We start from the raw sequence: 15,226 nt of genomic DNA, 5'->3' as shown, positions 1-15,226 counted from the left end.
GATCCTGAGCTGTTTAAGGCTTTGTATGTTTATATAGATGTGGGCTACATTAGGCAGGCTGCTTGACCAAGACACATAATAGGGAGTGAAAAGCCCTGAAGAAGAACATGGCTTACTGGTAACTTGCTGTTCTTGTCAGAACGAGCCGGGGTGAAGATGTTTAAGTACAGACAATCCTCAGAAATACTCAAAGAGACCTTTTCCTTTTTGTTCGTAAACATATCTGACAGCATTTGTCCCACTTCCGGATCCTGCAGACACCTTGACAAAGCAAATAAAAGAAATAAACTAATTCAGTACACACAGTGCGAAAAAAGCTTCTCATGTTTGACTGTCAGCAAACACCAATTGAGTAGAGAGGAAGCAAAGTGTTGCATGTCTTAATGCATGGGGGGGAAGCAATTCTGGTGAATTGCTTTGTTGGAGAATGCCAACAAAGGACTAAAACCCAGGGCGGCAGCCTGTGCCCGCCTGATCTGATATAGTCTTTTCCTTAAGTGGTGCTGCAGAACAAAGGCCACCAAGCCTCTAAGACAAGCCTTCTGAGTAGCTGACTGTTGCCCTCTCTTTGCTATGGTACAAGTTTCAGCTTTCAGGTCAGTTTAAAACCATTTAAAAGCTAGTTTGTTTTAAAAGCTAGTTTGTTTCATGGAGGATTGGGGGGGGGGGCGTCCTGGGGAAGCAAAGCATCTCTCAGGGGAAAAGAGGGAAATGCTGTCTTAAACGGGAGCCATTTCTTGCGGGGAAGCCAGTGGGATCCTTGTAGGGGGTGATTCAATCATTAGGGACATAAATACTTAGGTTTCTCATTGGCATGCAGAGTGCATGGTAACCTGCCTGCTTGGTGTGAAGGTTGCAGATACCACACACTGTCTAGAATACTATAGATCGGGGTAGTCAACCTGGTCCCCACTGCCCTCTAGTGGGCGTTTCAGGATTCCAGGTGGGCGGTAGGGGGTTCTACACCACTTGTTACTGCAGCACTAGTGGGCGGTAAAGAAATTTTACTATCAAGAAAAGATGCATTGGTGGGCGGTAAGTATAAAAAGGTTGACTACCCCTGGTCTAGACCTAATAAAAAAAATAAAAGATAAGAAATTGTGGGGTCTGGATGGCATCCACCCAAGAGACCTCAAATGCTGATCTTCTAACAAAAATATGTAATTTATCCCTCAGATGAACCTCCATTATCTGCGGACCAAGGGGATTTTCATATCCAGAGGGCATTCAGAAAATTACAGCCTGGTTAGCAAGTTCTGTTAGGTCAACTTTTCTAACAATCCCAGCAGGTAATACTTTTTCGGGGTGACCCAACTTCCCCTGCACTTGACTTACATTGGTGGGTAGGAAGTTGCATCTCTCAGATTGCTCCAAGGTTCTGCCGGCTGTGGTTGGGAAAACCGTAATGGCCCAAGAGGTGGCTTTGCATAGGGGATTCCAAGGAAAACATCCACCTTTCTCTCAGCACCACTGACTTGGACCTGCTGGCCCTGGAGCTTCCCATTCTTGGTAAGCACTTGTGGAGGAGAAGGATTTTGGCCTGCGTGTGCATATACAGAAATGTCTGAGTCAGAGAACCATTGCTATTCCTGCACAGAAGCTGCAGAATTTCAAGCTTCTAAATGCTAACTATTCAGCTCTCCGGTGTCAGAAGCAGGGTTAGATTTCACATCTGGAAAAGCCTGGGAGTCCTGAAGCAATGCTGCTCTGGCCTTATACGGCCAAAGGCAGCACAAGCTCCACTTTCCGCAAGCCGGGCAGAACTTGACTGACTTTGGGGATATCCTTGACTGACTTAATGCACCTTTTTACTACTTAATCAAATCATAAATTAGAGGAAGACTCACTGGCCACCTAGGTTGTGTACACACCAGACATTTACACACACACTCAAATCCTGGAAACTATATTTTATTAAGTGTACTGAGAGTTGTTGGGAAACCCCTCATGGAGCTACAATTCCCAGCACCAGAACAACTCCTGGGATTCCTTGGGGAGAAAAAACATGATTTAAATGTGCTTTAAAAGTATGGCATGTGTGCCACCCTAGTCCCCACCCCACCCCTGTCCACACTCAACTTGATCCAAGAATCACTGCCTTTGAAATAAATATTCTCTTACTAATATCTCTGCCTTGGTCAATGGGGACACCACTGTTTGCGTTTCCTCCGCCTCATCACACTGTTGACTGCTGAAAGCTTAGTATGTGTACCCACACAGGACTTCCCAATCTCTCTCTCTCTCTCTCTCTCTCTCTCTCTCTCTCTCTCTCTCTCTCTCATTCCTCCTGGCTGAGAACTGAGTGCAGATGGTGTAATTATCTGGGATTCCCTCCAGGGAACTATTTCCTCCACTGGAATCTTCCCTCCCAACCAGAGCACTGGTTTTATATTCTCCATGGGTGTTTTCTTAACAGCAGTCCCACAGCTCCCCTTCCTCTTCCACCTTCTCAGCAGGAGGATTGTACACCCCCCCCTTCTCTTTTACCATCCCCTTTTCTTCTGCACAATTTGCTTAGTAACTCCCCCTCCCTCCCTCTGTGTTCCTTTGGGTCATATTTTAATCCTGGGCATCAACAGCAGCGGGAAGAGACTGTGTGATTTGGCAGCATGAACGTGATCGTAAATGCAACCTATTAGGGCTTCAGCATGCAAAACAACAAGAATTGTCTCAGTTTAGCAAGTTTTGTCTTGGTAGCAGAGTTATATCCCAGGTGGAATCTACACACATATTAAAAAACGCCATGAACATGCTTTAAAAAAAAAAAAAAGTTTTGAAAAATACATAGAATTTTGCATAGCTCACTCTCACCATCTAGTGTCACATTTGTATATTTCACTTTACAGCACATTTAACACGTTTTGTTGTTTTTTGCAGCTGTGTAGCTGAGTCCCCAGTTTGAGTTCCCCCAAGTGAGCTTGGCCCGCGTGAAGCTCCCCTTCTGCACCTCAGTGTCCTCCTCTGCTACCATCTCTAATCCTGGGTTTGGGGGCTTAATGTGCCTCACAGGTCAGAACTGGAAGTGGGGCAACCTTGCAGCTGAGGCAGGAACCCCAAATGCCCACTTCCAAAGCTTTCCAAGTTGTCAGGTGGAGCCATGATGCCATATTAGACCTGAGGCTCCAGCTGAACGGGAAAGCTGTGGGATCATAGAGACATGTTGGGTGATGAAATCTTGTTTGGCTCAACAAGCCAGAGGTCTAGAAGGATGGGCATTAGAGGGAAATAGCCACCGGAGCCATCACTTGCCCCCAAGTCAAGACCCCAGTGAAGGGCAGAGTTACACACAGCCCAGGGACCGTCAAACCCTTCCCCCACTGCAGCATTTCCACTTCTGAAAAAGGTGCCTGGGATGATGGAGTTAGGAAACTGCCTGACCCACACCTCCAGCTGCCTTGATGAGCTGCTGGCAGGACTTCTCCACATGTACCTTTCCTCCACTCTTTTTAGGCATGAGCCATACCTGCTCTTGAGGGTAGGACTCGAACCAATGGCTTCGAGCTGCAAGAAAGGAGATTCCGAATAAGCATTCGGAAAAGCTTTCTGACAGTAAGAGCTGTTCAGCAGTGGAACAGACTCCCATGAGAGGTGGTGGACTCTCCTTCCTTGGAGGTTTTAAATGACCTAGATGATTTAAAGCTTCATGTACAAGTGCCCTTTCCCCCCATCCTGCCACTTTCTCCACAAAAACCTGCTCTTTAAAGCTGAATTGGAGCAAACATCAATTTGTGGAAACCACGAATTTGCTCCAATTCAGCTGTAAAGAGCGGGTTCCCATGGAGAAAGCTCGGGAAAAAGAAAACAAACAAATGCTCAGACACAGAGCAGTAAAGATCCAGGCAAAAGCTAAGCGTGGATAATTGTTTTATTTGTTTGCTTGATGGTTGTTTGCAAATTTGAATAAATTTTTATATATAAAAAATCTAAAATCCTACCTTCAGCTGTCAAAACGGTGGCCCAGGAGGCCAGGATCAGAGGGAGCAAGCAAGCCATTGGGCCAGCCATCGAAATCTTCAGCCCACTCAGATGCCTGAAACACAAGTAGCTTCTTTCAGTGCAAAGGTTGGCATTGGCAAAGATAAGCAGTAAGGATTGTGTAACATCTGATGCCAGGAGAGTTCAGTTGCAGAGGAAAGGCCTGCGATTAACCTTGAACGGGGCTTGGAGATGGTCCAGCAGCAGCAGCTCCATCTCCTTTAGCAATTCCATTAATAATTAAGCAGGGGGTGCACTTGAACCCAAATTGATTCAGAAGGACAAAAAAGGCAGAATTTTAATAATACTGGTTGATACTGGTTGGTATTTACGCACCTAAAAAGCAATTCTTTTCAAAAAACTATAAACAGAACTACTTGAATTTACAGATCAGAAGATTATTTTAATGGGAGTCTTAAATGGAGTTCCAACTTTAGAGAAAGACAGATCAGCCAGGAAAAAAGAGACCAAAGAAGGTAAACTGCCAAAAACATTTCGTATGCGACAACGGCCGCGAGAGTTCTACTAGCTTTTATCATTACTGTATCACTTGTTGCCACACACACATTTGGCTTTAAGTTCAGCGCCTGCTGAAGTGGTGTATCTGTCAATCACGGCACGCTGTCTCTCTTTGATTCCTTCTGTGTCTCTCTGCCTGTGCATCGTAAGAGTAGAGTGTGTGTGTGTGTGTGTGTGTGTGTGTGTGTGTGTAAGCACTCACTGTTGTAAGCAGCAAAGCAGTGTTTCCTTTATAATTTTATAATGGTAGTAACGGCAGTCATTACACAAATACACAGGCTTGCTGTTAACAACCCATGTGGCTTGCATACGCTGCCATGTGGTGCCCACGAGGGGAGAGACACTGTTAGTCACAAGGCCCACACAAGCCCTCTCCACACCAAACAAACACAGTGATATGCAAAAGCATCAGATTTGCTCGTCCGCAGGCAGTAGTGGAAGCAAATCCACCCCAGCTGCTCCTCTTCGACTTAGGATGACAGAGATTTCAGCGTTTGAAGATGAGTTGCCAAACTCTCACCTTCCTTCATAACAGTCCTGAACAGCCTTCTGGTCAGAGAAATGATAGTTCCAGCAGTTTCTCTGACATGCATTGGCCTTAATAAATTCCAGCACTCAAACGCTGTGCTGGCATTTGCTACATGCAATAACTGAGAGTTGCTCAAACACAGCATAATTTGGGCACGGGCCCTTTCATCCAGCCGTTTTTTCTCAGCAGAGTCCTGTCTCAAAACCTCAGTTTCAACACAGTCCCACAGTCCATCTCTCCTTAACAACTGCTGCATTTTAATTGACCAACTCAGCCAGTTGCTTTCTGAGAGAAGTTCAAAAGGGATGCCTCCCCCAATATTTACAACTTGGGAAGACTGGAAATCTGCCATCTCTGCTGGTGCTTGCTGAGCCCCTTCTGTGGGGCCTCCAGCAATCTCTCCTGACTCTTTCTTTAGAGTCCAACTGGATGGTCCTGGCTGGCACTCACCGGCTTCTAGCTGCTGCCTCTGTTGACCCTCAGGTCCCGCCTGGCTCTGCAACTGGTGTAGCCGCTCTGTGAGTCACCTACTGTGGTCCTCTAGCAGTTCAAACTGTTCCAGTAGCCGACGCTGAGTGCTTTCCTGATCCTCAGATCCTAGCCGCTCCAGCGTCACTGCAGACAGTTACAGCTTGCCACCAACTGCTCCAACGCACAGCCACTGGCTCCGTACACCACCAGGACTCACCAGCTCCCTGCTGAGATGCTGTTAGTCGCTTTGCACTCTGCACATGCTCAGAAACACTGGGCCCATAACCTGTCAGTGTTTGTAAAAAGCGAAAAAAAGAAGGAAAGGGTTCTGACCTCCCTTCGTCTCTTTAGCCTGGTCCTCGGACCCTTGTCTACATAAAAGAGTCCACGAGAATATCCTTGCAGAGTTTTATTCTTAAAAGTCTTCGTGCAAAACACGACTGAATAACTATACACACCAGCCCTCACCAACCAACCAACCCAAACACCAGCCTCAGCAACAAACTAACATTTCTCACTTATATATACAACTTGCTGCAAACCGCTGAGTCATGCTGACCCAGCTTTATTCGCATTAAAGAAACAGCGGCCATTTTAGCCGTGACAAGCACTGCATGAAACTAATGCCACCATATTTACAGTTGATATTAAAAGTTAACTCTGGTGACCAAAACCCTGTCTGATTCCCCCTCCCCTCCAAAAAAAGTATTTACTGCATTTATATGGCGCTGTGGGTAAAACCTCAGCGCCTAGGGCTTGCCGATCGCATGGTCAGCGGTTCGAATCCCCACAGCGGGGTGAGCTCCTGTCTTTCGGTCCCAGCTCCTGCCCACCTAGCAGTTCGAAAGCACCCCTAAGTGCAAGTAGATAAATAGGTACAGCTTTATAGCGGAAAGGTAAACGGCGTTTCCGTGTGCTGCGCTGGTGCCGGCTCACCAGAGCAGCTTCGTTGGACACGACTGGCCCGTACGGGCAGGGGTACCTTTACCTTTATATTCTATTCTCTTTTTTTTTGCAAGGAGCTCAAGGTAGCATCCCCATTTAATCCCCATACAACAACCTTTTTGCTGTAGTTTAAGCTGAGAGGCAGTGACTAGCCAGGGTTACGCAGTTAGCTGCATGGCCAAGTGGGGATTTGAACCTGAGTCTCGCAGGTTCTAGGTCCAACATTCCACCCTAGCTTTGCTTGCTGATAAAAGGTCATCAGAGAATGGGCTGTGTGGGCTTCCTTTGGCTAAGATATCGAAAGTCCAGGAGCGGTCACTGAAAAGCCCCTTTCTTGAAATTTCTGCCAAATACACTTCTTCATGTATTTGTGGCACAGACAGAAGCTCTCTCTCTCTCCTCCTCTGTCCCTGATCTCAACACTCAAGCAGACTTGTATGAGAGCAATCTTTTGGATATCCTGGTCCCAAGTCATGTACTGTCATAATGAACATTTTGACTTGTGCCCAGAGACGACTTCTAGACAGTGTGTCTTGCTCCCAGTAGCTGGCAGTGACTAGCTGCCCAGGCATTCTGAGCCAGTTGCTATAGGAGTCCAAATTATAGCTGCCACTAAGACATGTGTCCCTGTGATGCGGTATGTGGTGAACACATGATATTAACAAATGCATTGTGCATGCTCATGACTGTGATCATATGTGCTCTGTGGATCACAACCATCGTAATGTATGGTGTCCCAGTAATCACTGCAAACACTGATCTCTCTCTCTCCCCCCTCCCCCACCCACTTTTTGTTTCAGATTCTGGAGCTCCTGTCTACCTTTATGAATTCCAGCACCGGCCCAGTGCATTAAAACACGCAAAGCCAGATTTTGTGAAGGCAGATCATGGTGATGAACTTGCCTTTGTATTTGGGGTACCATTCTTAGGCAGTGAGTCAGCCGCTTTGATGGGTAAGGATCTTACTGATGTTTTCTTCCACTTTGCTTTTATAAGGCAGGGAAAGGTGCAGTTGCACAGGAGAAAGTCAATAAGGTCAGAAGGCTTTCTTAAGGCTGGGCAAGACTGGCTTCTTTTGTAATGGAGATTATTGCCTCAATAGCTGGATCTTCCTTAAGTCTTCTGAAGGCGTAGGTGGCATAGCGTAGGGGGGGCTGCAATCGCCCTGGGTTCATTTTTCAGTATGGGGCAAGCACTGCTCCTGCCCCTCCCTGAGCCAGGCTGGCACCACTTTGTGAGACTAGGATCTGATATATCCCAGCCTTGCAAAGCCACTTGGGGAGGGCGGCATGAGAAGGGAGCAACAACCGTGCACCCTTCGTTCCCAGCCACACTTTTGCTGGTGAGGCCGGGGTCGAAGGGAGCATGGCTGGTGTGCCTTTCTTATGCTCCCCTCCCCGGATTCGAGCCTTGCAAAGCCATTCTGGGAGTGCAGTGTGAGGACACAACAGGCATGCCACTAGGGACTGGTGTTGCTCCAGCAGTGACGAGGGCTGGCTGGGTGAGCTAAGTGGGCTCCATTTGTTCTTTGTGTCTTGCCCCATGTGAGCGCATGTGAACTGGGCATCATGGAGACACATGGCTTTTCCCGCTTCTAGCTCAGGATAAGTGAGCAGGAAGGGGCAGAGTGTTGCAGCTCTGGAATGTGCCTTTTGGGAGTTTGCCTCACTCTGGAAGTCTGATGTGGGTTTTGCTTCTGGGGTGTTTAAACTGCTGCCACCAGCTATGCTTAACCTGTATACATCTGTAAAGAAATATTATGAAATGGCCTCAGCGACCTCCTTCCAAAGGCAAACAAACTTGGGTGAGTGGAGCTGACCTGGAACTTCTCCCCACTTGGAGAAGCAGGCTGAATAACAACATTATCAAGGATTAATTTAATCATTAACCAGCTTTAGCAGTTCACAGGCTGCTGTTTAAATATGCCCATGGAATTTGATTTCAATATTTATCAGACTGCCCAGCCCCCCCCCCAAATGGGAACTGAAGTTTAAGGGTGCTGGGAACTGCAACTCTGTGGCATGCAAACTACAGTTCCCAGTGTTTGATAGTTGATATCTTTACTAAGCCACTCTGGGAATTTATCTGAAGGGTACTAGGAGTTTACGTCTGACAGGAAACAAAAACCATAAACAGATGAGGAAGCAAAACAAATTTTAAGCAAATGATAACATTGAAATACCTCTTTAAAGCTCTACTGATAGTCAATACCATAAATTCTACATGAATTACTACATGCTACATGACTAATACGTTCTTCCCCCTGTACTTCTCACATAAAGCGACAGAGGCCGAGAAAGAGCTCAGCAGAAAAATGATGAAATACTGGAGCAACTTTGCCCGAAATGGGTGAGATTCTTGGCTATTTCAAAACACTGTGCTAGAGGATAGATTACCAAGGAACCACCCACTAACAGCGTCTCGTTGTTTCGGATCGAGCCTCATCCAGTCCGTCACCATGACCAGGCACCAGTTCAGCACACCAGCCATCTCAGCGGCAGAAAGAGAGATGCGTGCCGTCAGCATACGGATGGCGATACGCTCCGAGATGCTGTATGCCCCACTCAGTGGCTTAACGTACATGCCAAAAAGTACAAAACCAAAATGCTGAATAGGAACTGAATTCTCGGCTCTGTCTTTTTCAGGAATCCAAATGGCAAAGGTTTGGTGGAATGGCCTCAGTATGGTCTGAATGAAGAATATTTGGAATTCAACCTGGAGCAAAGGAAAGCAGAGAAGCTGAGGAAGAACAAGGTGGACTTCTGGTTAAAGACACTGCCTGAAAAAATGAAGAAAATGGCTGAAGGAAAGGAAAAACATGGGGAACTGTAACCAGTGGCCAACTTGCCCCAGCTTATTTTTGTTTGTTTTGAGAACAAACACTTTCCAACAAGAATTATTTCAGTCTGAAAAATGTGGGGATGCAATAGAAAAATAGCACCCTTGTGCAAGATTGTGCAAGAGGAAGCATCTGCTGACTTGTTCCCCCACACGCCTGGGTCACTGTCGCGCTGCCTAACCGCAAAGCTTACGCGGCTGTCATGCTGTCTGGAGTTATATCCTGGTAGAGAGAGAATAGTTATTCTAAGAAATGCAAACCCTAGCTGTTTTCCACCCGAGTGCTACACGTGTATATGCAACATGATGTAATGTGCGCAAGGCTAATAAACATGCAAGGCTGCTGGGAGAGAGAGCTCACTCCTTGCTTAAACCTTCACCCATGACTCTTCGTCATTTTCCTCCGCACCTGGTGGGCTGGTTCCCCGACAAATGGTGCCTCATGTGATTGCCTGAACGGCTTCCAGGACGCGTGCTGTCAAAGACGGTCCTCACTGCTACTCACCCGCCCGGCTGTGGCTCAAGGCGCCTTCTCATCTTCGGATCCCCGGTGAGTAGCTATTTTTCTATTTTTATCATGGGTTCTGCGCTCTCCAACCCTCAGAAACAATTTTTAAAAGACATGCAGCACCTCCTTCGGGAAAATAAACAGCAAGTTCCTGAAGGTGATCTAATTGCATTGATTCTGGCCATAGATGAACATTGTCCATGGTTCCCTGAGGATGGGACATGGGAAATTCCAGACTGGGATAGGATTGGCGACCACTTTCATGGCCATAGCCGCATAAATCTTCACATCCTTAGTGCCTGGGCTAAAGTCCGTGGCTGCATGGCAACTCTTACGCCCAAAAACATCCTCTTGGCTTCGTTGCAACCACAACAAAAAACAGTCCTGAATATGCCTTTCATATATCCGGCTGCACTGCTTCTACCACCACCTTTTACTCCGCCACGACCACCAGATTATCAGCCTCCGCCGACGCCACTGGGGACTGCAATTAAACAAGCAGCCCCCCTCTTAGGTCTTTCATCTGACACGCCAGTGGCTAAAGTCATACTGCTCCCTGCGGATGCCACAACTCCTACAGATACCCCCTTAATTGCTGCTGCAATGCCTCTCACAGCTCAGCGCCCTACATTAAAAATGACACTGGGTGGACGTGAGGTGGAGGGGGTTCTGGATACAGGGGCAGATGTTACTGTGATTGCTAAACAAGACTGGCCTCCCGAATGGCCCACAAAGGCAGCTGCGCAGGTTTTGGGTGTCGGGGGAGAAGCGCCAGCCTGTCAAAGCCTCCACCCAATTGATATCCTTGTGGCTGCGAAGCACATATCAGTGGAATTATTAAGAGACCTTACATCTGCCCTGACAGATTTTGGACTGTGTATTGCCCCAGATAAGGTTCAGCAAACTTTGCCTATGTTATATCTTGAACATAAAATGACACAACAAGCTGCCATTCCGGTTGTTCCCCAATTGTCTTTTCCTGCCCGCCTACGGCTGGTTGACCTTCAACAACTTTTGGGACACCTGAATTGGATAAAGAATTACCTTAATCTGCCTACTAGCACCTTGTCACCATTGTTTTCTGCCTTACAAGGACACAAACTACCCAGAGAAGTCATCCCAGTTACAGAAGAAATGCTACAAGCCTTACAACAGGTTAATGCTTTATTAAGAGACCGAATGGTGGATCGCATAGACACTCTGCACAATGTGCAGTTATCCTTGGCAATTTTTTCCACACCTTTTCTGCCTACAGCCATTCTCTACTCACAGAAATCGGCTGCCCCCTCGGGTGTCAACATTGTGGAATGGATCCACCTTCCGCATACTCCACCGCGTAACATTTATTCCTCTCCAGCGGCTGTAATGGATTTGGTAATTAAAGGGCGCGCTCGAGCAAAAGCCCTCTCTGGACTGGACGTTGAAAAAATTTACCTGCCTTTTTCACTCACAGAAACACAACACCTGATTTCCACCTCCGTGGCTACTCAAGTAGCACTTGTGGATTTTTTGGGAACCATCACGCATAATCCCCCCTCTGATCCACGCCTGTCTTTTCTTTCTCAAACTGTCTATACTTTAAAAACTGCTCTTTCTCCAACCCCCATCCCCTCTGCCCTTACCCTTTTCACTGATGGGTCAAAAACGCGGGGGGTGGTGGCATGGGAAGAGGGTGGAAAATGGAAAACTGAATTTACTGAGCAACAGAGGTCCGCCCAGCGGGCTGAACTTGCTGCTGTAATCCTTGCCTTTCAACTCTTTCCTGATAAACCTTTTAATTTGCTTGTTGATACACAATATGTGTATCGCCTTCTGTCTTCCCTGCCTGTTTCTTATATCACGCCTGCGTTAGATGCTGATTTGTTTGTTCTTTTTTCTACCTTGCAGTATCTTATTCAAGAACGCCGTCATCCTTTTTATGTTGCACACCTTCGTTCCCACACCAATCACCCAGGGTTTTTGGCTCAGGGAAATGCCGTGGCAGACGCTGCACTGCGATCTGAAGTGTTTTCCTTGTTTTCTGACCCTATTCTCTCTCATTCTACCTTTCACCAGCCTGCTAAAGTTTTGGCAAAAATGTTTAAAATCCCTATTGCACAGGCACGAGACATTGTCTCTCAATGTTCTATCTGTTCTAAGGCTCCAACCATGATTACTTTTGATGCGGTGAACCCTAGGGGTACGTCCCCTCTTGCGGTTTGGCAGATGGATGTTACTCACACCCCTCTGCTCGCCCCATTTTCAAAAGTTCACTTGACAGTGGACACCTCATCTGGATTTATCTGGGCCACCCCATTGAAGGGTGAGACCGCTCGTCACGTCATTCAGCACACCCTGCGCTGTTTTGCGGTGATGGGTAAGCCACAAAGCATTAAAACGGATAATGGCCCAGCCTATATTTCCTCTCAGTTTTCATCCTTTTGTGATTTATGGAATGTGAAATTAATCCATGGTTTGCCTTTTAATTCAACAGGACAGGCGATTGTGGAGAGGGCGCACTTGACCTTCAAGACACTGCTGTCCAAACAACTTGGAGGTCGAAATGCCCCCTCTGCCGAGATTCCTTCACTTGTGCATACTGTTTTATTCACTCTTAACCATATTTGTATCCCAATAATAAGGAATATACACCGGCTGAGATTCATTTTCGAAAAGCAGAGCCTTTGGCTCGGCCTCTTGTATCTTACAGACAGCTGCCTGATCCAACATGGCATGGTCCTGTGCCACTCATCTCCTGGGGACGCGGCTACGCGGCAGTGGACCTGGATGGACGGCCTACCTGGTTACCAGCGCGCTGTGTGCGACCCTGGCGAGCTTCTGCCTCGGAATGAAATTTATGACTCTGATTAAATAATATAAAAAAGGAGGGCATGTGGGGATGCAATAGAAAAATAGCACCCTTGTGCAAGATTGTGCAAGAGGAAGCATCTGCTGACTTGTTCCCCCACATGCCTGGGTCACTGTCGCGCTGCCTAACCGCAAAGCTTACGCGGCTGTCATGCTGTCTGGAGTTATATCCTGGTAGAGAGAGAATAGTTATTCTAAGAAATGCAAACCCTAGCTGTTTTCCACCCGAGTGCTACACGTGTATATGCAACATGATGTAATGTGCGCAAGGCTAATAAACATGCAAGGCTGCTGGGAGAGAGAGCTCACTCCTTGCTTAAACCTTCACCCATGACTCTTCGTCATTTTCCTCCGCACCTGGTGGGCTGGTTCCCCGACAGAAAAATGCATTTGTTCAACGCATGTTCTAACGCCAAAAATCTTAGCTATTATGAGATACTATTTATACAGCAGAAATGCCAGGTGATTCACATCAACAATTAGGAAATCCTGCCAATGATTTGAAGAGTAATGAGTTTATGCCCCAGTGCAGTTTAAGAATCCTGTGCATGGCTGCAACGCCTTGTTGATTAGTCAGCTTAGGTCACTGATCTTAAAAAACGTCTCACGCAAATACTTGGCAAACAAGCACAGGCAGTTGGCATTATTTTAGGAGAGGCATTTCACCTTTTCTAAGATTGGGCCCACTTTGACAAGCTGACTTCCTCGCTGTTGGGTTTTAGATGAAAAATATAAATGGGGCAGGAAGTCACAGAAGGGAGATGTTCATGCCTAGCCCATGAGGGTGGGACAAGTGTCCTTCATGATTTACTCCTCCTTGGGAGGACCGGCTGCCACCTCCCCCCTTTTCAAACACCAAGTGAAGAAATCCAAAGCTTGGCAGGTTGGATAGGAATCTAAACGGGGTGGGGGCTCTTTGCAAACTCTGACCTGTGGACAGGCAGCTCAAATTCAATCTGTAATCTGCAGTTCTTAACCTCGGAGCCTGTATAAAGGCAGCATCATATAAAGCAAACAGAGAGCACAGTTACACAGTACAAAAAAAAATACAAACCAAATACAATACCTGAGAAGGTATTCCCTTCTCAGAATACCTGTGGATTGGGAAAATCCAGATTTAGTGGGTGTAAAATAAGGGCTGCCACTTAGATGTGGAGGTTGTGAAGAAATGATAATAATAAACTGAGAGATATCTCAGTTGGTAGAACATGAGACTCTTAATCTCAGGGTTGTGAGTTTGAGCCCCATGTTGGGTGAAAGATTCCTGCATTGCGGGGGGGGGGGGGTTTGCACTTAGATGATCCTTATGGTCTATGTTTCTATATGTAAATGTAAATGCATCCATTAATTGGACAGGGAAATTTAAACCTCAAATCCACATTACACTCCAATGTGGATGAGCACACAGTTCCGTGAGAAGGAAGTTTCCAATCCTAACCTAGGAGCGCGGACAAAGTTCAGAGCGAAATAGGTAGAGAGATATAATCCCATCTCAGCCTCACAGCCTTTTGAGTTTGTAGGGATAAAGCTGCAATCCCTCTATCTATCCTCACAGAAGAAACGCCGCCCGCCCCCCGGACTCGAAAGGACCCACCTGAGCCTTACAGAACTGCCGCTTCTCGTAGGTCAGACCCAATGTCCGTCCTGCATTTCCCCTGGTTAACGTTACCACTGAAACCAGCACACAAAGCCAAAGGTACGCAAGCCAGCAATTCCCTGTCTTGGTTGTGTACAAGACGACTCCACCACCGCCCACATCTTAGGTCCGCCCAGAGCCCTGGCAACCTTCCACGCGCCCTGCGCGCCCACTCACGGAGCCCGTTTCCGCTTCAATGAAGCAGCAGCCTCCTCGCCTGCTTTCGGTTTGTGTATTTTTGCACGGGTTGCTACGTTACAGGTGATTCCGGGTGCTCCAAGGTGTCTATTTCAAAAGCACCAACAAACGCACAGGCATGGTGGCAAGGAGCCATTTCTCTCCCTCCAATTGCCCCCTTCTGCCAGAATGCGCAAAAAAAAAAAAAAAAAAAAAAGATTATTAAGTTAAATCCAGTGACTCACACCATCCTCCAAGGTGCTCTCTCATCTCCTGCAAACACGCAGCTAGCAAACGGACCTACTTACTAGCAGTTCAGGCTCAGAAGAACAGCGGCAGAGTGCATGCTTGTGATTGGCTGGGCGGGTTGCCCTTAGCCTTCCTTTATGAATGGTACTTCACAGGGACTGTTGCCAAATCAACGGACATCTGGAAATGACTCTAGAGGCTTTATTTTAGAAGGCGACTACTATGATAATGAAAAATTAATAGCATTTCAAGTTTAGCAGTGGAGATTTGATTTGTTTTGCTGGCACATATGGTTCACTTATAGCTTTAGTAAAATAGGGGAAAACACTGAAATACCACAGCAAAAGTAATTTTCCAATATATTTTAAAACTACACAGGCTTAGTTAGAACAGCCACACATTAACAGAGGCTTAAAATAAGATCTGCTATGATCACTAAATAGAAGAAGCATAGAATTATTTGTACTGACTGCTTAAAAGTGCATAAGAAATTATAGGTGAAGAATGACTTTTCTAACACCCTGCTGTCATA

General features: G+C 46.7%; 2 protein-coding genes across 2 annotated transcripts in view; one reads left to right on the top strand and one right to left on the bottom strand.

Moving 5' to 3' along the window:
* Positions 1-14,617, bottom strand: part of LOC308483032 (fatty acyl-CoA hydrolase precursor, medium chain-like) — a 28,070-nt gene extending 13,453 nt beyond the window's left edge. Inside the window, 5 exon segments of the mRNA XM_081016576.1 lie at positions 117-261; positions 1,336-1,540; positions 3,936-4,030; positions 14,446-14,521; positions 14,524-14,617. Of these exon segments, the coding sequence (XP_080872702.1) occupies positions 117-261; positions 1,336-1,540; positions 3,936-4,030; positions 14,446-14,521; positions 14,524-14,602 (600 nt within the window). The 5' untranslated portion in view covers positions 14,603-14,617.
* Positions 7,215-9,335, top strand: LOC308482325 (cocaine esterase-like). Its single transcript, XM_081015328.1, has 3 exons — positions 7,215-7,392; positions 8,722-8,788; positions 9,085-9,335. The coding sequence occupies exons 1-3, from the start codon at positions 7,389-7,391 to the stop codon at positions 9,269-9,271; spliced, it is 258 nt and encodes an 85-aa protein (XP_080871454.1). The 5' UTR covers positions 7,215-7,388; the 3' UTR covers positions 9,272-9,335.
* Positions 14,618-15,226: the final 609 nt, after the last annotated feature.

Source organism: Podarcis pityusensis, assembly GCF_964106645.2.
Source record: "Podarcis pityusensis genome assembly, chromosome: 8".
Classification (NCBI taxonomy): domain Eukaryota; kingdom Metazoa; phylum Chordata; class Lepidosauria; order Squamata; family Lacertidae; genus Podarcis; species Podarcis pityusensis.
This window is presented reverse-complemented; position numbering and strand designations above follow the sequence as displayed.